Source organism: Thamnophis elegans, chromosome 8 (assembly GCF_009769535.1).
Source record: "Thamnophis elegans isolate rThaEle1 chromosome 8, rThaEle1.pri, whole genome shotgun sequence".
NCBI lineage: Eukaryota > Metazoa > Chordata > Lepidosauria > Squamata > Colubridae > Thamnophis > Thamnophis elegans.
In genome coordinates, this window is record NC_045548.1 from 5491329 (window position 1) to 5516060 (window position 24732).

The 24732-nt window shown below is 41.3% G+C and overlaps 1 protein-coding gene across 2 annotated transcripts in view; it reads left to right on the forward strand.

Annotated features, from left to right (window-relative positions):
• Positions 1–24732, forward strand: part of FARS2 (phenylalanyl-tRNA synthetase 2, mitochondrial) — a 217014-nt gene that overhangs the window by 150961 nt on the left and 41321 nt on the right. For both annotated transcript variants that reach the window (XM_032222695.1, XM_032222696.1), the window contains one exon: positions 7449–7600. In XM_032222695.1, the coding sequence (XP_032078586.1) occupies positions 7449–7600 (152 nt within the window). The remainder of the gene's footprint in view (positions 1–7448; positions 7601–24732) is intronic.

The window sequence follows — 24732 nt, forward strand, 5'->3', positions numbered from 1 at the left end:
AATGTGTACCCAAAATGTAAACAGCACACGATATTTGTTACATTACATTCCCTTTATCTGTCAACATTATTGAAATGGAGATCAAATATCTGTTTGTTGAAATAGGTTGAAAGAGTAAAATAAAATCAGTAGGGTGTGTTTACTTTTCCACGCGACTATATTTTAAAGCTTTGCTTTTATTATGGTCACAAAATGTAGCATCTATTTATCCGAGGCATTTTTTTTGTGGCATCCTGATGTGGTTTACAACACATATAAAATACATCAAGAAAAAAAAATACAATAAAACAGTAAAGGAGAATAAAAACAAGGTTAAAAAGAGGACAAAAGCAGTCTAATAAAATTCAAAAATCCTGGGAATTGATGCCTAGGGAAAAATAAATGTAAAGACATTTAAAAAAAAAAAGCCTAGAATATATTAGTCTTAGAACGTCTGTAAAGAATATCGGAAGCTACTCCCTTGTATCTGTTTTGTTCTGTTTTATATTTTTCTTTTATTTTTGTTCCTTTATTGTGCTGCTAGCTTTTTTAAAGATTGCTTTCTTCTTCTTTGTTTATATGTTGTTGCTTTTAAAAAAAATATTTGATAAAAATGTGTGTGAGTATAACCTTAAACTAGCATACTACATTGTTAAGTGAGTTTCACCACATTTTACAAGTTGGCCACACCCACCCAGTCATATCGCCAGCAAGCCACTCCTACCCGGTCACATGGTCAGCAAGCCACTCCCACAAAGTAGGCCATGCCTATAGAAGAGGTTCTGGTGTTTCAAAAGTTTTATTTTTTCTTTTAAAACAAACATTTCATCATTCCTATAGAAGAGGTTCTAAGAGGGGACTGGTCATTGTGCCCTGTGTCACAGCTAAGCAAGATTTTCCAGATTATGATACTTATTTATTTACTTGCCAATGTAAGTACATCCAGCGTTTCCCTGGGAAGTTGGCGGTTTGGTTTTTTGGAGCAAGGAATCGGCGTATTTAATTGGCATAACTGAATGACCCTTTCCCTAAAGCTAGACTCCCAAGTGGTCCAACAATGGGGTTGATGGATACTTTTAATGCCAAAGGAGAAGATTTGTGTATTTTGATAAGGAGAAAGCTTTAAAAACGTTTGGTGTCATTTTGAATTTGCATAAGGTTGGACATAAATTGTTTCAACTTCTACCCACAAAACGATGCTATAGGACACTCTACACCAGAACAACTAGACATAACGTCGAGAGCCGAGGTGGCGCAGTGGTTAGGGTGCAGTACTGCAGGCCACTTCAGCTGACTGTTATCTGCAGTTCAGCGGTTCTAATCTCACCGGCTCAAGGTTGACTCAGCCTTCCATCCTTCCGAGGTGGGTGAAATGAGGACCCAGACTGTTGTTGGGGGCGATATGCTGACTCTGTAAACCGCTTAGAGAGGGCTGAAAGCCCTATGAAGCGGTATATGTCTGCTATTGCTATTGCTATTGCTAAGTTTTTTTTAAGGCTGTAATACTATATTTTTTTCCACTTGTATGTTTTTAAGTTTTTTTAAAATGTATTCTAGAACACATACTTATCATATACAATATTTTTGCCTAGGTGTATTTTAATGTATTAAAAATTCCAATAATTTACTATATGTGAAAAAAAAAATTGTGGCCTGCACATTAATTTAACAAACATGGGTTATTTAATTAAAATTATCTAAGATTGTAATGGAGTCCTCGTGTGAGAAATGATTTCCTGTAATTTCAAAAATGGCACGTAATTTGTATGGGAAGGATAGAATATATATGTGTTATTATTGCAATTAATAATTCACATCCACTGCTGTTGAGCTCCATTCAGTGGCAAACAAAATATGAACCCTTACAATAATCTTGGGAACAAAGAATCAGTGATACTGTACACCAGTGGTGGGTTTCAAAAATTGTTCGAACCTACTCTGTGGGTGTAACTTCCTTTGTGGGAGTGGCTTGCCACCCATGTGACCGGATGGGAGTGGCTTGCCGCCCATGTGACCGGATATGAAGATGCCGACGACACTTGTCAGAACCACCTTAAATTCCCTCACACACAGCACTGGCCTGCATAAGAATAGGATGTAAACTTCTTTTTTAAAAGGCATCTTTGGTTTGCATTAAAACAACTTCAACACACGCAATGTTCTGATTGCACCACAAACGCAGTAGTCATCCTTACCTTTCACAGAGGCACTGAGTTTTATAAATTTGAACATGATAGTGTAGAATAATCATATCCAAGGACCAGTGGTGGGTTTCAAAAAAGTTTGGAACCTCTTCTGTAGGTGTGGCCTGCTTTCCGGGTCCACTGGTGGAACCTCTTCTAACCGGTTCGGTAGATTTGACGAACCGGTTCTACCAAATAGGTGCGAACTGGTAGGAACCCACCTCTGCTGTATACTGTAGAATTGTCCAAAGATTAGGAACTTTACAAAGACTAGGACAGTGTTTCTCAATCTTAGCAACTTGAAGATGTCCGGACTTCAACTCCCAGAATTCCCCAGCATTCGCTGGCTGGGGAATTCTGGGAGTTGAAGTCCGGACATCTTCAAGTTGCCAAGGTTGAGAAACACTGAACTAGGACATTTTCTTCTCCTTGATTCTTATTTCACTGCAGTTGCAACCAAGTCCAGAGCAGTGAACTGAATTATGTCAGCTGGAGAAAACAAAATGTTTAAATACAACACTTGCCTCAGTGACTGTGAAACGATTACATTAGCTCAGTAATTGGGGAATTGAGATGCTTTTCCTGATGCAGTTTGCTTGCATGCTTGTTTTTGCAGTAATTTGCATGTCACAAAATATATGCAAAATATATGCAAAAATCACACATTCATGTTTCTCCAGATAGATGGATAATTATAATTGGAAGGAAGAAGAAATATATTTAACTCTATATGACCAGTGGGAGATTTCTGCTTAATCAAGCAAAATGACAATTAATTTCCTTCTGATACGATATCAATTTTAAGACAGAATGTTGTGTGTTGACATTTTTCAGTACAAGGAAATTTTCTATGAATGCTGATTCCGTCTCTGTTTCCCTCTAGAAAATATTCAGTGCTTATTGATTTATAAAAGGATGGGGGGAGGAGATTGCACAGGGCAATATCCAAAAGTGATCCTAAGGTACTTCTAGGGGCAAGACAGGAATTCTTTGGTTCCTGGGAACATTTTGGTTCATAGTTTATCTGTTACGAAGAAGTGCTACAATCACACTCTGTGGATTTTATATTTGTAATGAATCCTCAAATATGAATGAAGACATTCTGGTCTCTGGTATTCTATTATATTTTAGGTGAGTAAACATTTTCTTCACTCATGCCCTCGTCACCTCAAGACTGGATTACTGTAACGCGCTCTACATGGGGCTGCCCCTGAAGAGTGTTCGAAGACTGCAGTTGGTCCAGAATGCAGCCGCGCGAGCAATACTGGGTGTACCTAGATACACCCATGTTACACCCATCCTCCGCGAGCTGCACTGGCTCCCTATTGGTCTCCGAACGTGCTTCAAGGTACTAGTCGTTACTTTTAAAGCCCTACATGGTTTGGACCTGGCTACCTGAGAGACCGCTTCCTGCAACATACCTCCCAACGACCAACAAGATCTCACAGGTTGGGCCTCCTCCGGTGCCGTCAACCAGACAATGCCGGCTGGTGGCGCCCCGGGGGAGGGCCTTTTCTGTAGCTGCACCGGGATCCACCTGGGTCCAATTATCTTTGGTAACTGTGTAGCTGCTCTCTATGTCGATCTGCCCTGCGTTGCTGGGCATCCAGGAACAACTCCCTTGTCTCCTCCCCACTGCTCCAATGCATGACATCCGGATCACACTTCCTTGTCTCCTCCCCACTGGTCCAAGGCTCAGGCGCCTCCTGGTGGCCAACCAGCCTCTCTGCACCCTGCTTGGAGTCGGAACCCTGTCCAGGGTCCTCCACATCCTCCAGGGCCGACTCATAGGGCCCCTCGCTGTCAGAGTCTGGTGGCAGCTCCAACAGCTCCTGCCGGGCCACAACAAGTTTGAATAAATAGAACATATAATAAATTAATTTCCAGTATAAAACATAACATTCTAGGGTGTCAAACTCAATGTCATTGAGGGCTGCATCAGGGTTGTGTTTGACCTCAGGGGGCTGGGTGGGCGTGGCCAGGGTGGGTGTGGCCAGCTCGATGTTACTCATGTCGGGGGCGCCTGTGGGGGCCCGCGCACTCTGTTAGTGTAAATGGCTCCCGAGCTCCGTTTTCGGCTGCCATGGCCTCCTGCAACCCTCTGCCAGTGAAAATGAAGCTCCGTTTTCACTGGCAGAAGCATTACGGGCTGGTCCTTCACTGCTTCCAGGATGGCCCTGTGGTCCAGATCAAAGTACCCTGCGGGCCGGATCTGACCCCTGGGCCTTGAATGTGTTCTAGACCTGTTCTAGAACAACACTCTTGGCAATATATACAAATAACATTTTTGCCATAAAAATACAGTCCTTACCATAACAGTGTTTTATATTGATAAACCCAGAGATCCGGACCCTACCCACTCTCACGGCCTTCCGTAAGGCTCTTAAGACCTGGCTATTCCGGCAAGCCCCGGGCTGTTGAACTTATGTCTGAGTTCCAGCCCCGATTAGACTGGGTGTATGTTGTGATCTTTTTAACTATGTTTTTCTGTGTTTTTTAACTTCTATCTTAATTGTATTGTTGTAAGCCGCCCGGAGTCCTCCGGGATTGGTCGGCCTATAAATTTATTAAACATTCAACATTCAACATAAGTCACACGGTTCACATGAGCTTTGTGGCCATGCATTTTCTGTAGAGGCTCTTTAATGTTCTGCAGTAGTATTGATGTGCAAAAGTATCATTCATACACTCTGGTATTTCTTTGAAGAAACGTGTGATGGCTTTTTTTATCGAGGCTTGAGTTTTGCAAGCACTGTAGAGGCAATGAATTCGTTTGACAAGTTTATTCATGTAACAAGTTGGATAAGCATTTGTGATTCACAATTGGGATCACTGTGGGGTTGTTAATTTGAAATTCTCACAGTATCCCTGATCAGATATTCATTAAAGCGTTTGCATCACGTGCGGCCAGGTCTGTGTAAATCAGTTTATTGTAAATTTAGCCTTCTTGCAAGTTTATTACTTTGATCAGGTATTCGCTTAGGATTTCCGCGGGTTCTGTCGTAAAATATTTCCCAGGCATAAAATATATTCTCCTATTGAGTTAATACATTATATTAATCAGGCAGTGCATCAGCTGTTGTGGGCAAAAAAAGGGGAACTAAGAAACATTGTTTACCGCCAAAGCAGCTGAGGATCACTTGATGGGGCACAGGACAAAAGAGGAAATATGTTAACATGAATGTAGGCCGAAGGTGGATCATTTGCAAGATGGAATTGACAGGCAGACGAACCCCCCCCCCCTTTTATTTTATTTTTGCTGTTTTTGTTTTCTCTATTTCATGCTGTTCATCTTGGCTGGGACCTCTAGTTAGAGAAAAAACTTACAAATAAAAACTGTGAGCGGGGCCATCCATATCCATGAAAGTTAAAGTCCTATTTTCCTGTCTTAGCACATGATAAGAAAACCAGGGGGTTCGTCATTCTTTGTTTACTCATAAATGTAAAGCCAATACTGTTTTAGCATGGTTTGCTGTTGTGGCCCAGCAGGAGCCGTTGGAGCTGCCACCAGACTCCGACAGCGAGGGGCGCTATCAGTCGGCTCTGGAGGATGTGGAGGACCCTGGACAGGGTTCTGACTCTGAGCAGGGCGCAGAGAGGCTGGTTGGCCACCAGGAGGCACCTGAGCCTTGGACCAGTGGGGAGGAGATAAGGGAGAGTGAGCCGGAGGCCAGTAGTGAGTTGTTCCTGGATGCACGCCATCGAAGAGCTACTAGGCGTCAGGAACAATTACGCAATCACAGGAGGTGATTGTACTCAGCTGGTGGTCATTAGGCTCCTCTCAAGACTATAAAAAGGCTACTTGTGCACACTCCCCTCTTTGCAGAAATCAACACAGAATCGAATGTCGGAGAACTTTGTGTGAGCTTGGCAGGCTGGATTGCTGCCAAGCCTTATCTGTGTTTATTGCAGCCCAAGCTTGTCTGTGCTGGGTTTCTGCCAAGGACCTGTTTGCCTGTTAATTAAATGCCGTAATTTATCTCTGGCTCGGAGTGTGCTTTGGTGTGGAACGAGGGGGGTCAGAACAGTTTGCTTAATAACATATTAGTTTGTAGATAGGCCAGGGCTGTCAAACTGGTGGCCTGCGATATGCGCAGGCCACGCCCACCCCAGCTACGAGAAGAGGAAAAGTCGCGAACCGTCAACGAGATGCTGCGAGTTTGGCACCCTTGATAGGCTAATCCCAGTTTATTAAGACAACAATGGTTTGTTTTGCTGCTGTCTATTACAGTATCCAGATGGATCTGAAGTTTCCCAGGAGTAAAAGGATGTTCGGCTCCTGTTTATGTGGGAGCGGGCTTTTGTTTAAACAGTATTACACTGTTTATTGAAAAGCATGGGTTTTTTTTTTTTTTTACTTGTATGTTTGTAAGGCCCTGATGGAAGCTGTGTGTTCATGGAGGCTGTGAGATTTGTTTGTTTGCTTGTGCAATCCAGGGTCTTTCTTTTTTAAAGAAAGTATATGAAATTTGTAATCTAACGTCAAACGGAGGCATTAGATCTAGATTTGTTTTCCAGTAAATCATAAGTTGTTGCTTGTTATGGATTCAGATGTTTAAACAAACTGTAATTAGGTTAAACAAAGCCTGGATTTATGTTATGTGCAACCCGGCCTTCTGTGCAGTACAGAGTAGCAATAGCAATAGCAGTTAGACTTATATACCGCTTCATAGGGCTTTCGGCCCTCTCTAAGCGGTTTACAGAGTCAGCATATTGCCCCCAACAACAATCCAGGTCCTCATTTTACCCACCTCGGAAGGATGGAAGGCTGAGTCAACCCTGAGCCGGTGAGATTTGAACAGCCGAACTGCAGAACTGCAGTCAGCTAAAGTAGCCTGCAGAAATCTCTTCAAATTTCTTGCTTAGTCTTTCTAACATTGGAAGTGGTGGTTATGTCTTTATCTATGAATATTAAGCACATACAGAATGAAAAAAAAATGGTTTTTGAACTTCAGCATGCAAAGAGCTAATCTGAAATGTGATAAAGCTAGGTGAAAATACTGCATATGTGTTTAAAGGATTATTTTATTTAAATTTAAATTTTAAAGTTTCCATTTTTAAGATGCAATATTGTATAATATTTTTAAGATTCAACATATAATGTAACTTTATTGCTGCTTAACCTGTCTTGTAATTAATTTAGAATGATTATATGGAAAAGTAGGAAGCAATAATGATAAATAAAACAATCTTAATAATATTTAGAGTAATCACTTTTTTATTATATTCCCACCATTTACTTCAGGACATTGGTTTACATCTTTTTTTAATCTTTATATTTTTTAGCCTTTCAGTAAATATCCTCCTGTAATCAATGACATATCTTTTTGGCTACCTTCTGAAAAGTATTGTGAAAACGACTTCTATGATTTAGTCCGATCTATTGGAGGAGACATGGTGGAAGAAGTCAAGCTCATAGATGTATTCACACATCCAAAGTAAGTGTAATGTTTTCTATATCATGGTGAAGTATTTATAATAGTTTTTTTTTACACATATTTACTAATATTCTAAATAGACACAAATATTTCACAATGTAAGAGCAATATAATCAATATATATATATTGCCACTCACTTGTAATGTGACTCTGAATGTCTAAAAAGTTAAAAACATCAAAAATGCATCCAGTATGAGGGTGGGGAAGCTACAGCCGTTTTCATGAGGAATCAAGTAGAGAGGGATGTTTCATGCTACACACACACCCTCCAGGTCAGTGAATCTCAATTCTGAAAATTTCCCAGAAACTGAAAATATTGCAATCTTGAAATCTATACATCTAGAGGATACCCAGATCAGGAAAGGTTGGAATAGAAGAATGAGCCGTGGTCAGTGATGGGTTTCAAAATTTTTAGAATTTATTCTGTAGGTGTGGCCTGTTTTGTGGGAGTGGCTCAGTGGTCATGTGACTGGGTGGGCATGGCTGGGTGGGCATGTGACCGGATGGGCGTGGCCAACTTGAAAAATGTGGTGAAACTCACTTAACAATGCTCTTGCTTAGCAACCAAAATTTTGGGCTCAATTGTGGCCATAAGTTCTCTTTCTTTTTCTTTCTTTCTCTCTCTCTCACTCTTTCTTTCTTTCCTTCCTTCCTTCCTTCCTTTTGTCTCTCTCCCCCTCTTTCTTTCTTCTCTCTTTCCCACTTCCTTTTTATTTCTTCTTTCTTTATCTTCGTCTCTTTTTTCTCTCACTCTCCCTCCATTCCTTCCTTCCTTCCTTCCTTCCTTCCTTCCTTCCTTCCGTGTATCTCTTCCTTTCCTGTGTGTATCTCTCCCCCTTCCTTCCTTCCTTCCTTCCTTGCTTCCTTTTGGAACAGGTTCCAAAAGGTACATTAAATTTCACGAAGCGGTTCTGGCATACCAGTGCGAACCGGGAGAAACCCACCCCTGGCCGTGGTGGTGCAGTGGTTAGAATGCAATATTGCAAGCTAACTCTGCTGACTCTGCCCACTGTCAGGAGTTCAGTCCTGACCAGCTCAAAAGTTGATTCAACCTTCCATTCTTCTGAGGTCGATAAAATGAGGATCCGGATTGGGGCAATATGGTGACTCTGTAAACCACTTAGAGAGTGCTGTAAAGCACTATGAAGCGGTATATATAGTAAGTCTAAGTACTATTGCTATTAGGCAAGATTAACACTTGTTCAGTAGAAAATGCATTTGAGCTGATGAAGATATGGTAGAAGAAACCATCTCGATTGTTTGTGGGCAAGCTCAGGTGAAGACATTATTAAGAAAAGATATTAAGGTCGGAGACCAATGAGTAATCTGATGCAGGATCTGGTAAAACACTGCTATTCAAAATTACGTCTCTGAAAGGAAATGTATGAGTATGAATATCTGAATTAAAGCTCCACTACTAATGTTAACTTTACTAAACATTGGCACCTTTAAATAGTTTCTCACAGGAGGCTAAACTTTTTTGGAAAAGGATCAAATATTGGCTGGAGGCAATAACAGGGGTTAAAATAGAATGGAAACCTGAAGTTTTTTTTTATTAGGAATTATGTCTGTGAAATACAAAAAAGAAATCCAGTATTTAATACTACATTTAATTATGGCGGCAAGGATTGCCTTTGCCCAGAAATGGAAAAAAACAAATTAACTCCAAGCGAAGATGAAATAATAAGAAAGATTATGGACTGTGCCGAAATGGATAAACTAACTAAAGAAATCCAGGGAAAGGAAGAATCAGAATTCTACCAGATAATGGGATAAATGGTATAGGTGGATGGAGGAAAGAAACAAGAATCAATGAAGGAATATAACAAAACTCAAAAAATTATAGTTATGAGTAAAATAAGAGGGTTAAGAATGGTGAAATCCAAATGAAATCCAATAGAAGGGGAAATAATATAAGGTGAGCGGTATCGATTGATGATTGCTATTATAAAGAACAGGAAGTTCCTGTTCGTATTGTATTGTTATAAATGTGGTGTAAGTCTAAGTTTTGTGTGTGTGTATTTTACATGTTTGTTAATAAAAATCTCTAAAATAAATAAGTAAATAGTTTCTCACAGCAACCTTTGGCATGTGGCAAACTATTTTATGTACATGTAGCCGAGATTATTCTTCTCTAGATTTCCAGAGACATTACAAATCAAAACGGTAGTTACCCACAGAGATTTCAGAAAGAGGTGAAGAAAATTGTGTATTGGTTGTTTCTGGTGAGTCAATGTGTGTATTAAAGGTTCAACTCACTTAAGTGCCATTGAGAATGATTTGAAATGACTACCTCAGGGGAATATAATTGAATTGGCCCAACTTCTAAATATATCCTAGATTCATTTTATCTGTCTTATGTTAATAAAGGTGGGGGTTTATTTTTAAAGATAAGAAGCAATAACTTGCCCAATAATGTTTCTTTCATGTCTTATCAGAGAGTTTAATCTTAGAAGCAAACCACTAATGTGCAATGAACCGTTTTGGGGTCTTTTATCTTTGGTGAAAAGCCACTTTGGAAGGAGGCAAATAATACAGACGGGAATAGGGGAATAGGGGACTGTTTAAAGTTCATTTGCTTTTTAGTTTGCAGTATCTAGTGCAGCTTCCCCAACCTTTCCATTTTTGCGGACCAGTGGGGGAGGGAGAAGAAATGGTTCTGTTCTGACCCCCTCCTCCGTCCAGTAACGACTGCCGAGACAAGCTTAACTGGAATGTCCTTTAATAACAAGACACCAAAACCTCCGGGGGGGCGGCATTGGCTGGCAGATGGAATCCGGAGGAGGCCAAGTCTGTGCCATCGAATCGGTCTTTGGGAGGTAATTGGCAGGAGGCGGTCTCTCAGGTACCCAGGTCCGATGCCATGTAGGGCTTTATAAGTAACGACTAGCACCTTGAAGCGAGTCCGGAGACTAATGGGTAGCCAGTGCAGCTCGCGGAGGATAGGTGTAACATGGGTGTACCTAGGTGCACCCACAATCGCTCGCGCGGCTGCGTTCTGGACTAACTGAAGTCTTCGAACACTCTTCAAATGATCCGCAATAATACAAAAGCAAGCTTAAAATCTTTGTTGAGACAATGTGTGTCGAAACGAAAAACCATTTATTTCTGATTTAGAAACGAATCCAAGCAATGGGCCATCCTAAGTCATATTGTAAAAATAATCTAATCATATTACATTTTCATTTAAATGTAATTACCATATGTGATTCAATATAAATACCTGTACATAAGTGTACTTACTTCTATATGAGTAATAAATGTTCCAAAGATTTGAAAATGTTCATCTGTTTTGGCCAATTTAGAAATGCCTGGTCCGTTCAACCATATGTTTAGGTGACTAACAGTTACAGCGTTTGAAATTATCAGATGGGTTAATGCTGTTTTTCATTATGTGCATGCATATATAAATATTTAATTAATAAATTATAACTGACCCAGAAAGTCCCCCAAGAACCTAACATACAAATAATTCTATTAAATAAGAAAATATTATTCCAGTATCTCAATGCTTGATAATTTAAACATTAACTTGGACATGTACCTAATCAACTGGAATATTGGATTTAGATAGTTGAAAGTTGCATACAAGATCATTTGTTTTAATAAAAATTAATTCACTATTAATCCATTAATTAACTGAATATATGATCATTCATGATGGTTTACCTTAACATTATAAGCACATGCATATTAAATATATGAATGTGAGAACCAATTACTTTTAAAAAGTGGAAGATGAAAATTATGAGTATGAGTATTGAGTAATTGAGTATTGAGTAATTTATTTATATGCCGCCCTTTTCCCTGGGGGGACTCAGGGCGGCTTACAACTCGAAAAGGGGGGGGGAAACAAACAATTAACACATAGGACAGTACATCATTAAAAGCACAACATTCATACTATTCGGGTGGGTTACAGTCTTTAACCCCAGGCCTGACGGGATAGCCAGATTTTAAGGGCTGTGCGGAAGGTCTGGAGGGTGGTGAGGGTACGAATCTCCACGGGGAGTTCGTTCCATAGGGTCGGAGCTGCCACCGAGAAGGCTCTCCTCCGCGTAGTTGCCAGTCAACATTGACCGGCAGATGGGACTCGGAGGAGGCCTAATCTATGGGATCTAATTGGTCGGGTGGAGGTAATTGGCAGTAGGCGGTCTCTCAAGTATGACTCTTATTTCATTAAGATGTGCTGTTTTAATAGATCTAATTTCAGAATGGGCACAATAGTGAACCTTAAAAATCACTTTTGATATATTTTTTTTCTTAGAATGTTGCTCATTCATGCAGGAACCTAGAATGTTATTGTATAAGTATTCTTAAATGAATGAATGCTAGGAAGTGAAACTATCCCTTTCAAACACTCAAATTTGTAGCTAATGCTCAGCAATACTTTATGAAGATGTAATTAACCTTTACAAGATTTAGTGTTTTACATTTTAAAATATTACCATGCAACCACACCATTCCTCCTATCATTTAAGACTTGCAATAGACTCAGCCTCGCATAGATGTCTGTTAAAATGCTGGATATTATGCTTGCAATATTTCATGTAATATTTCATATTTATTATTAATCTATTAATTAATGTATCAATTAATATTTCATGTTCCGGATTCATTGGTTCAACAAGAGATAATTGTTTGAACAGATAATGGCAAAGCTTGTTTTTACTGACACTGATTTTCCTAACTCACTCCGGTGTCCCAACTTGGATATCTCTTTTAATAGGTTCCAAAACAGTGGGATTTCTTGCAGCTGCCTATAAGATGAAGTTTATGTTGAATAATCTCTAGACACTCCAGCAAATGATGCTAGCATCTACATTCTTTGTGTGTTGCAGATGGTGCTTGACTTTGAAAGAGGTGAGGGTAGAAAACCTGCATAGATTACAGTAAAAATATTCCAATATGTAGATCAGAGTTTTATAATGGGAATAGAAACACATTCCTTGCCGCTCAAACCCACTTATGCACTTTTAGGAATTCCCCTTTTAATGGTAACTGATTACAAATCCCTTCAGAAAAAAAATATCTGTAATGTCTATTTGCAAAGCATTTTATTGTTCTAATATTCTAGACCCGTGGTCATATTTGCATTAATGCTTTTAAACTCGTGCAATAGCCTTCCAGTTATCCGTGACCCGTCAAAACCGCGCTCGACTAAGCCGCGCCTGATTAAACCGCGTCGCTGACGTCATCAACAGGGCGACAACAGCCAGCGCGGAGAAAGAAGGGTGCTTTAAATAGCGCTTTGAAAGCAAGCCGATTCAACTTAAGGTAAGGGTTAGGTTTAGGGTTAGGTTTAGGGTTAGGTTTAGGGTTAGGTTAAGGGTTAGGGTTAGGGTTAGGTTTAGGGTTAGGTTAAGGGTTAGGGTTAGGGTTAGGTTTAGGGTTAGGTTAAGGGCTAGGATTAGGTTTAGGGTTAGGTTAAGGGTTAGGTTTAGGGTTAGGTTTAGGGTTAGGTTTAGGGTTAGGTTTAGGATTAGGTTTAGGGTTAGGTTTAGGGGGGTTAGGTTTAGGGGTTAATTTTAGGTTTAGGGTTTACAGCGTGCTTCTGTCTCCGCGCTGTTGTCGCCCTGTTGATGACGTCAGCTACGCGGTTTAGTCGGACGCGGTTTAGTCGAGCGCAGTTTTGTGGTGGAACCCCAGTTATCTACTATAAAAATATAAATACTGTTAACCAGTAGGGAGGTACAGGCAAATTAGATGGAATGTACAAGAGCTGACAATCCCTATTCATTTTCCTTGCTTCAAAATGCTTTGTTTAGTGGAGTGCTGCCTGCAAAAAGCACATCATAAATCCCAACACTAATTCCTAAGCTAATTTTGAAGTGCTTTGTAAATAGCCATAGTTCTCAGAGACCCTATGGCAGCTTTTCTCCTCTGATACTCTCCAAATGTTTTGTTCTGTTTACTCAATGTCCTGCTGGCTGGGAGGTTACGAAGACTGTCGTTCAACTCATCTCAGGGGAACAACTGGTTTTAATATTATTTTTTTAAAAAAGAACAAGAATCTAAACTATTTAGGGGAAAAAAAGGTTCAGTATAGGTTTATTCTATAAAGTAAGGAAAATTAAGTTTTTCTTTTTATCTCTATTTTATGACAAATTTTTCAGATTCTGTCATAGCAACCTTCCAGGATTTTTCTTTCTAAGATCTGCATGTACAGAAAAGGCGGCTTCCTGCATACTTGGTCTTGCACTTGAGTGCTTAACTAGAAGTACCTCTTCCTGCTGCAATGATCCTGTCTCGAGAAATTTATTTCGCTTTAATTGTACATGAAAACATATAAAATATATATTTTGTCCCCATCGTGATTTTTTGATCTAGTATTAGGGAGTATAAAGCCGCCACCTTGGACAGTGATTCCTAAGATAATACTGTATAAAAAGGTAAAGGTTCCCTTCGCACATATTTGCTAGTCGTTCCCAACTCTAGGGGGCGGTGCTCATCTCCGTTTCAAAACCAAAGAGCCAGCGCTGTCAGAAAACGTCTCTGTGGTCATATGGCCAGCATGACTAAACGCCAAAGGAGCACGGAACCCTGTTATCTTCTCACCAAAGGTGGTTCCTATTTTTCTACTTGTATTTTTACGTGGTTTCGAACTGCTAGGTTGGCAGAAGCTGGGACAAGTAACGGCAGCGTTATGCGGCACTAGGGATTTGAACCGCCAAACTGCCAACCTTTCTGATTGACAAGCTCAGTGTCTTAGCCACTGAGCCATCGCAAATTCATAGTGAGTTACCGCAAATTCATAGTGGATCCCAAATCAACATTTTTACCACCTGTGTTTGGTATCAGTTGGTATCAGGTTCTTCTTGTGAAGTATTGTCTGTGGGTTTTGCCAAGCATATTTTCTGATGTGATCAAATAATTCTATACAGTTTTTTGCCTTGTTTGTCCAGAGCACAATGTTCCAAAAATCCTGGTCTTTGCCTAGGTAGTTCATGAGCAAAGTTTTAGTCTTGTTCAGATGTTTTTTTTTTCTGGACACCAAAGATTTCCTCCTGACAGACCTCCAGTGTAGATCTCATTTTTATGTGCTTTCGAACTGCTAGGTTGGCAGAAGTTGGGACAAGTTGGGACAAGTAACGGGAGCTCACTCCTTTACGCGGCACTAGGGATTTGAACCACCAAATTGCCGACCCATTATTTGGTTTTAATTTAATAATGTTGGGCTTCGTTATTTTAGTATAGTTGTATGTTCTGTCCCCCCTTCTCCACTCGTTAAACAGACAACAGGCAAACAACTTAAAAGGAAGGCAAGATATCAGTTCTCGGCTCAAACTGGCTGCGAGCCCAAAAATAACATAAATACAGTCTCTGACGAGATAACAGAATACTAAACAAAAACTCTTACAACGCAATGCACTTCTCCAAGTGTATCCTTGAATCAGGGTTACAGAAAACAAAGCACTTCTCCAAGTGTATCTTACATAAACCACGACTGATGATCAACGAATGTTGAACGAACCAAGGAACATTGACTCCTGCAACTAGGGCGTGGCACCATCCGTCTTTTTATCCCCAGAATATGCCCCTAATGAGCCCCAGCTGCATAATTAATCTTGCATCCCGAAAGGACTCACAGAAGACTGCTGCTGAGTCACAACAGTTGTGTATGTGTGTAGTTTGTTCCTAATAGATTGACCTGTGGATTGGAGAATGGTCCCTTGGTGGGTCTAAAGCAGATTGCTTAAATTTGGAGCTTACGTTCAGAAAGTTTAAGTAACTTTGACTTATAGAATAAAATGGTAAAGAAGACTTCTGATGTCATGTATGTCTCTTCCGTTCTTCCATTTCCACAACCTACATTAGCCAGTAACAAAGAGGTGGTAACATACCATTCTCTTAACTCTGATTTGAAACCAAATGAGTGGATTTTGCTTTAAGCAGAAGAGCTTCAGTAACAATCCTGTACTTCTCAAGTGAGGTGTATGTTTACTTCTTCCATTAAAAAGCACCCATGTTTTGTAGATGTTAAAATTATTTACCTTTATGCAATTATGTAAAAAAAATCATTCTGTGTTTGAATGTCTAATTTTTCATACTTTTGCAACTGAATGCTGTCAGAGCCTACAGGGAGAGAGAAATCTAGATGTAGCACCAAAGATTGATGCTGATTTATTTTATAAACAAAGTCATCCAATTTGGGACGTGCCAAATCTCAAATAAAAATCCAGCCAATTCAGCTGAAAGAGAGAACCAGAAGGAGTTGGATACGAGTTGTTATTCTTATTCTTATTAAAAGCTCCTCCTTGACTTACAGTATATAAATCTCACAAATGTCCCCACGTCATACGTACCACATAGTTCTCCTCACAGCATATAGATCTAAAAATATAACATGCCCTGATCACAATACATTTCTGAAATCCTTCACAAAGACGAATAAAGACTTGAAATGAAGAAGACTTGGGGCAATAATGAATTTTTCAAGAGTGGCATTCTGTCAAAATCACTCCAAGACTGCCGGGTAAAATTCTGCAAGAAGCTACAAGAAAGGCTTCTCGAAACAACACCAGGGAATCCGAGGCCCTTTCACCTTGACTGAGGCCTTTCCCACCATGTCTCACCTTCTTGTCCTCATGTCAGAGTCATAATTCATGATTCAACCATCAGAAAAGGATAAAAATGAGATTAATGCAAAGGTAGGCTAAAGCTACTTATGACTCACCATCAGTTCATTTCTGGATGACCTTCCATACTTCTGGAAGAACTTTCTAAGGACAAGTGAATCATATGTGCAACTTTTTAGGCTACATGAGTGTCAAAGATATCCTTGGGGGATCAGCAAATGACGGACACATCATGTCAACTCTGTCAGTGACTCCAATGTGGGTCATTATGTCTGGAGGTATCTAAATGTTGCATTTACAATGATAACTTCATACCATATGTCAAACATAGAGGTGGCAAGATGCTTTGATCTTGTTCTAGGGATGCTACATCGGGTCTTAGCCATCTTGCCATCCCTGAAGGAGAAATGAGTAATGCTTGGTACCAAAAAATTATGCGTGAGAATGTTAGTCTATCTATCTGTCAGTTGTGCTTGAAAACCTCACATTATTGAATTGAAACAGATTTCCTTTCTTGTAAACGAATGATAATTGCATTTCCATTTCAATCATTAGGGCAACGTATCAATTTCTTAATGTGTGCACAGTTTCTGCTTCCTTTCGAAACACTAAGCACAGGTCTCCAGCGAATGAAGAAGCCAGGGCTCCAAATTAAGTGAACATTCAAAGGATAGCTGCACAGCAAATAAAGCTTTTCACAGAAGGGCTGTGAATATATAGTCGTTGGAAAGAAATCTTAGGACATATTGATAGAAGGTTGTTCTGACCCCCTCCTCCGTCCAGTAACGAATGCTGAGACAAGCTTAACTGGAATGTCCTTTAATAGCAAGACACCAAAACCTCGGTGGCTGAAAGCCAAGCAGAACAAACAGATAAGGACCTTCGCAGCAACTTAGACAAACTCAGGCAGCAATAAACACAGATAAGGCTTGGCAGCAATCCAGCCTGCCAAGCTCCCAGTATTGTCCTCTGACATTCAAACCTGTGTTGACTTCTGCAAAGAGGGGCGTGTGCACAAGTAGCTTTTATAGTCTGGAGAGGAGCCTAATGACCACCAGCTGAGTACAATCACCTCCTGTAATTGCGTAATTGTTCCTGACATCTAGTAGCTCTTCGATGGTGTGCATCCAGGAACAACTCACTACTGGCATCCGGCTCACTCTCCCTTGTCTCCTCCCCACTGGTCCAAGGCTCAGGAGCCACCTGGTGGCCAACCAGCCTCTCTGCACCCTGGTCGAAGTCGAAACCCTGTCCAGGGTCCTCCACATCCTCCAGAGCTGACTTAGAGGGCCCCTCGCTGTCGGAGTCTGGTGGCAGCTCCAACGGCTCCTGCTGGGGCACAACAGAAAGTCATTAAGAATGTAATGTTAGAATATGAGGAATTAGATGAGAAGTTGTATTCCCTCTTGGATTGTATTATCCATAATTGTCAAGTAAAAAATGTCCTGATAGACAATCTGTAATAATTCCATGTGTTCTGAAATGGGAGTCAAAAGTGAAAAGTTGGAAAGGTTTGAAGAACAGGTTCTGTACAAGCGATGCAAACCAGCATATATCCTTTTCCCAAGTTAACTATAGGCTTAGATCTTCAAACTACAAGCTTTACCTAAAAATGAAGTTGATGGAAAATATCGCTGATGCTTTGCTAAATTAATTTTTAGGATTTTTCGGTTGAAAACTTAAATGTAAAGCACTGCTTAAGTTTTTTTTCTCTGTCAGTGTTGCATCTTACTTCATTGAAGGTTGTCTTTTAGATGTGGCATAAAAGAGAACTCGTACCTTACTTAATTTCTCTCTTATTTTGGATATGACTTTTCTTCATCCATTCATAATCCATTTTCACCCAGTTGCCTGCAGTGAGAGTCTGACTCATTCTGAATCCCATTAAGGATATTGCCAAATAAAATTGCAATTGCAGTATCAAGGAAGGATATAACTCATCGTGGCTTTGCCCTAGCTCAGTGGTCCCCAACCCCCGGTCCACGGACCGGTGCCGGGCCGTGGAGTACCTGGCACCGGGCCGCGCAGCGGCCGGGGGACATGAACAGCTGCCCAAAGGTCCGCGCGCGCGCTGGTGGAATCCCCGTGCGCTGCTGGTACCGCCGCCACCGCCGCCCCCTGCGAAACCCAAGAGCGGCTCTTCTCCTGCGAGGCGGCTGGCTGAACAGCTGCCACCACCGCGCGCCTTCCTGCCTCAGCCGCTCCGTCGCTTCCAAGGAACGGCGTCAGTGGCGGCAGCTTTACTTCTGAGGCACTGCACACTTCCCCAATAGTCGTCACAGCCCAGGTAAGAGAACGGGAACTTCCCGCCTGGCTTCCAGCCCGCACCGAAAGGGGGCCATTGGGGTTTTTTGTGGAGCTCGGAAAGACGCGCGTCAGCTGTGCGCGTCCGCCTCCTCGGGGCCACTTTTGCCCAAGCGCCCGAGGCAGCCAACCCTGGTAAGCAGGTGGTGGTTAACTGGCGCCTTTGCTGCAGGTTTTTCTGGAAGGGGTTACCTTGAGCTGTCCGGAGGTGACCTTGAGCTGCTCGCTCGCTCTATGCGGGGCTGGTGGGGCTGTGACGCTCGGAGGTGGCGCGTGTGGGAGTGAGAGGTGCGGGGACTGGCTTTCTCCGGGGGGGGGGAGGCGAAGGACCAGGCTGCAGCGCAAAGGCTCCTGGGCCGTGCGCAAAAGCTCCTGGGCCATGCGCAAAGGCTCCAGGGAAGAGAGCCCTGTGTGCCCCTGCGCGCGCTCAGCGGGCCACGGTAAAATTATCAAAGGCTGACTGGTCCGCAGCGATAAAAAGGTTGGGGACCACTGCCCTAGCTGATAATATGACTTGCATGCTTTAGAATACCTTCTGGCTGATTTTCCCCCTTTATAGAAGTATATTAGTTGAGGCCAAATTCTGTTACATTGGCAAAACTGCCACGCATTAATCTCTCCAGTCCAGATTCTAATCTGTTACAGGTAAAGGCAAACAAGATTTGTAAAATACTGCTTTTTTTTTTGTAGCTGTGCTGATGCAGTGGTTAGAATGAAGTATTTCAGGCTGCTCCTGCCCTCTGCCAGGAGTTCAATCCTGACCGGCTCAAGGTTGACTCTGTGGCATGACAAAACCGTGCTCGACTAAAGCGCGCCTGATTAAACCGCGTCGCTGACATCATCAACAGGGCAACAACAGCGAGCGCGGAGAAAGAGGGGCGCTTTAAATAGCGCTTTGAAAGCAAGCCGATTCAAGTAAAGGTAAGGGTTAAGTTTAGGGTTAGGTTAAGGGTTAGGGTTAGGGTAAGGGTTAGGGTTAGGGTTAGGGTTAGGTTAAGGATTAGGATTAGGTTTAGGGTTAGGTTAGGGTTAGGTTTAGGGTTAGGTTAAGGCTTAGGTTTAGGGTTAGGTTTAGGATTAGGTTTAGGGGGGTTAGGTTTAGGTTTAGGGGTTAATTTTAGGTTTAGCATTTACAGCGTGCTTCTGTCTCCGCGCTGTTGTCACGTTGTGATGACGTCAGCTACGCGGTTTCGTCGAGCGCCCTTTAGTCGAACGTGGTTTTGTGGTGGAACCGGTTGACTCAGCCTTCCAGCCTTCTGAGGTTGGTAAACTGAGGACCCAGATTGTTGGGGACAAAGTGCTGACCCTCTAAACTGCTTGGAGAGTGCCGTGAAGCATCTTGAAGCAGTTAGAAATCTAAATGCTATTGCTATTGCATGCAGCTCTGTTCTGTTCCTGTGATTTATAAACAGCTTGAATGTTGGTATCAGGTTCCTCTTGTGAAGTATTGTCTGTGGGTTTTGCCAAGCGTATTTTCTGATGTGATCAAATAATTCTATACAGTTTTTTGCCTTGTTTGTCCAGAGCACAATGTTCCAAAAATCCTGGTCTTTGCCTAGGTAGTTCATGAGCAAAGTTTTAATCTTGTTCAGATGTTGTTGTTTTTTTCTGGACACCGAAGATTTCCTCCTGACAGATCTCCCGTGTAGATCTCATTTTTACGTGCTTTCGAACTGATAGGTTGGCAGAAGTTGGGACAAGTAACGGGAGCCCACTCCTTTACGCGGCACTAGGGATTTGAACCACCAAATTGCTGACCCATTGTTTGGTTCAGATTCTAATCTGTTACAGGTAAAGGCAAACAAGATTTGTAAAATACTGCACCTTGAAGCAGTTAGAAATCTAAATGCTATTGCTATTGCATGCAGCTCTGTTCTCTTCCTGTGATTTATAAACAGTTTGAATGTTGACAAGTTTCTTCCCCCCCCTCCCCTTAATTTGGGTATATGTGTATTTATGTACCCTTTGTGTGATTCATACAAAGTAAAATTAGGAGTCTATAATCCATATGGCAAGTTCTGAAAGCCTCTTTTAAATTAAAAAAAAGGATCAAAAAGCAAGATTAAACCAAAACAAAGAATTTGTGAAATCATAGAATTGGAAGGAGCTTTACGGGTTTTCTAACTGAGTCTCCTGTTTGGTATCGAACCACTTGAATTTCTCTAACACATGACCATCTGGCTTCCAGCAAAGGATGGCTCATTGTGGCAGCCTATTCTATTGGCTGAAAGCTTAGATGGTAAAGAAGTTCCTCCAGATACCTAGTTTTACCCTACTTCCTTGTAATTTTATTCTGATCCTCTACTCTGAGGCAGTAGAAAATAAATCCACTTCTCTTATACGTGACACGAGGTAAAAAGAAACACCGTCTTTTCTAAGAAATGACCCTTGACTTCACTGATGCTGTATTGTTAAATTTGTATGGAATCATGGCAAATGCATAAAGTAAGCAATATTAGAAAATGTGCTCACTTTGAATTGGTTCAGACCAGTGGTGGGTTTCAAAAATTGTTGGAACCTACTCTGTGGGTGTGGCCTCCTTTGTGGGAGTGGCTTGCCACCCGTGTGACCGGATGGGAGTGGCTTGCTGCCCATGTGACCGGATGGGAGTGGCTTGCCATCCATGTGACCGGATATGAAATTATGAATTAGTACTTAGGTCGGTCCAAGTAGCTATTCAGAAGTTAGTGGTTAGAAGCAATCGTAAAGCAAGATATGGAATTAAAACCAGAAATATTTTGTTAGCTATTTGAAAGGGAGTATAATATATATTTAATTTTACACATGTTAGCAGCTGCTGGAATTGTGTTTGCACAACAGTGGGAAAACAGAGATATGTAAATGAATAAATATTACAATGTGCAGGAATAAATAAATTGACAATTAAAATCAAGAAGGCTTTCAATACTTTTTCACGTAGGATTGGTTTTAGCAATTGCCAACTAACGGAAACAGAAATTAGAAATCCAAAAGTAAACACCAATTATGTAAGGAAAGGTCCCTAAAATGTATAAGGAAATATTACGAGATCATTATTAATGAGTAGATAACTGCGGGACATTACACACTCACCAGTGGTGGGTTTCAAAAAAATTTGGGACCTCTTCTGTAGGTGTGGCCTGCTTTCCGGGTCCACTGGTGGAACCTCTTCTAACCGGTTCGGTAGATTTGACGAACCGGTTCTACCGAATAGGTGCGAACTGGTAGGAACCCACCTCTGGTTCAGACTGTCCTTTCTGCTTCAAGTAGACTAAAGAACATATAAAACCCGGTGAAACCTATATGCAGATCAAGAAGCAACAGTGACAACTGGACACGGAACCACTGATTGGTTCAAAATTGGGAAAGGAGTCCAGCAAGGCCGTATAATGTCGCCCAGCCTATTTAACTTATATGCAGAGCACATCATGAGAAAGGCGGGGCTAGATGAATCAACAGTTGGAATTAAGATTGCTGGGAGAAATATCAACAACCTCAGATATGCAGATGACACCACTCTAATGGCAGAATGTGAAGAGGAACTAAAGAACCTCTTGATGTGGGTGAAGAAGGAGAGTGTAATAGTTGGCTTGAAACTCAACATTAAGAAAACTAAGATCAAGGTATCTTGCCCTCTCAGTTCATGGCAAATAAATGGGGAAGAAATGGAGGTAGCGACAGGTTTTATTTTCTTGGTCTCCAAGATCACCAGATGGGGACTGCAGCCAAGAAATTTAAAGATTCTTGCTCCTGGGGAGGAAAGCTATGGCAAATCTAGACAGCATACTAAAAAGCAGAGACATCACCGTCCCAACAAAAGTGCCTATAGTCAAGGCTATGGTTTTCCCAGTTGCAATATATGGCTGTGAATGTTGGACCATAAGAAAGCCTGAGCACAAGGAATTGAGGTCTTTGAACTATGGTGCTGGAGAAGACTCCTGTGAGTCCCTTGGACTGCAAGGCGATCAAACCGGTCAGTCGTGGAGGAGATCAACCCTGACTGCTCTTTAGTAGGCCAGATCCTGAAGATGAAACTCAAATACTTTGGCCACCTAATGAGAAGGAAGGACTCCCTGGAGAAGAGCCTGATGCTAGGAAAGATGGAGGGCAAAAGAAGAAGGATTGCAAGGCAATCCAACTGGTCAGTCCTAGAGATCAACCTTGACTGCTCTTTAGAAGGCCAGATCCTGAAGAGGAAAATCAAAAACTTTAGCCACCTAATGAGAAGGAAGGACTCCCTGAAGAAGAGCCTAATGCTGGGAAAGATTGAGGGCAAAAGAAGAAGGGTACGACAGGGAATGAGGTGGCTGGATGGAGTCACCAAAGCAGTTGGCGTGAGCTTAAATGTACTCCAGGTGATGGTAGAGGACAGGAAGGCCTGGAGGAACGTTCTCCATGGAGTCGCGATGGGTCGGACACTACTTCGTAACTAATAACAAAAATAAAACAGAATGAATCTGACAATAAAACATTACAAAAATCATAGTCAGGGACAATTAAAATTGTGAAGTGTCTGTAGATCATGGCATTCCACTGTCGATTTTCTTAGTTCTTAAAATTTTTAGCTGATGTACTTTTAACTAATACTATTAACAATACAGCTGTTATTGTTAAAGCTGTGTGACAATTTTAGAATATTAAAATGTTTTGAAAGTAACATTTAAATTTTATAAAGAACTCTCTTAGATAGGAGAGTAACTGTAGATGATCCATTTTACATGACACATCAGTATTGCCCATTAAGACAAACAGTAGCTGTTGGGGAAGAGAGTTAATAAGAAATTATGCCAGGATAACAGTTAACCTCCATCCCAAATTCCAATGTGCTGATCAAAATTGGGCCTCTTTGTGGTTTCTTTCTGTAAAAATTTAAATTGATAGAAAATCCAATCGTGAATGTCCATTGATTCATTTAACTCAACTATCCTAAGGCAGCAAGAGAAAGCCACTAACGTATGGCTGTAATCTAACTTTCTAGTCATAGCCAGTTCAGCCTTCAGGACATCAAGCAAGTCTTCTCCACTTTCCCTAAGTCATTAACCCACTCTATTGTAGTTGATAGGAAAATGATTGCTGACACCTTTACTGAAATGCCAGTATATGTGGTTATACATCTGCCACATTTGTCTCTTCTCCTTTAAAGGGCCATGTCAAGGTAGGGCCAAGTCAGGAAACTGATACTATAAGGACTACTGGAATTCTGCTTTATTGGTACATGGCAGGGGTGGGGAACGATGCAGAGGTGATATTCAGCAGGTTCTGACCAGTTCTGGAGAACCTGTAGTGGAAATTTTGAGTTGTTCGGAGAACCGGTAAATACCATCTCTGTCCCATCTATTCTCTTCCTCCCTAGTCCCAGCTGATTGGGAGGAAATGGGGATTTTGCAGTAACCTTCCCCTGGAGTGAGGTTGGAATGGAGATTTTACAGTATCCTTCCCCTGCCACACCCACCAAGCCACACCACGCCCACCAAGCCATGCCCACAGGACCATTAGTAAAAAACTTTGAGTCCCACCACTGGAACGATGGCCTTTTTGTTATTTGTGGACTTCAGCTCCCAGAATTCCTGGGCCATTCCTGGACCATCCTTCCCCCATCTCTGGTGTAGGGTAGTCATAAAGTCCACAAGTCATAAAGGGACCATTGTTCCCCACCTCTGGCTAGGGTATAGTAGAAGAATCATGAAGTCTAACAATTTCTGTCTGCCCCCTCTTTTAGTAAAAATCAAGACAGGGTTATCATAAATCTCTTTCTTACCTCCTCTTTCTTCCTGGAGTTAAGAAGATGTTTACCTAATTGCTTGTTCACATTTAGCTTGATATTCCTCTACAAAGAATGACAATGGAAAGCATCAACACATCTTCTGTTTGTGACAAGCAGATGATATCTGGGGGTAATGCTTTTCCCAAGCCGTCTTGTCATCTTAATTATCAGCTGGGGTGGAATACTGAATTCGATCCAGTTCAGTTTTTTTTTACGCCTAAATTCACAGAATCAAATTTTGGTTCTCCTCCTCTGCTTAATGAGTTGCTAATTAAAGATGACATCTAAATTCTTTCTTGAGCCACATCAAAATTTCGATTCGTTAAAATCATATTGTAATTACTTGTTAATTCTCTCACGGTGTTGTTCGATATGTAATATGGAACTAATATAGTTCATTCGGGCTTTATATTTGTAGCGGAATTATATGGACAGAGATTGTGATTTATATAACAGCATTTATTGGACTAGAACGGGGACAAGGAACCAGTAGCTCTATCTCCTA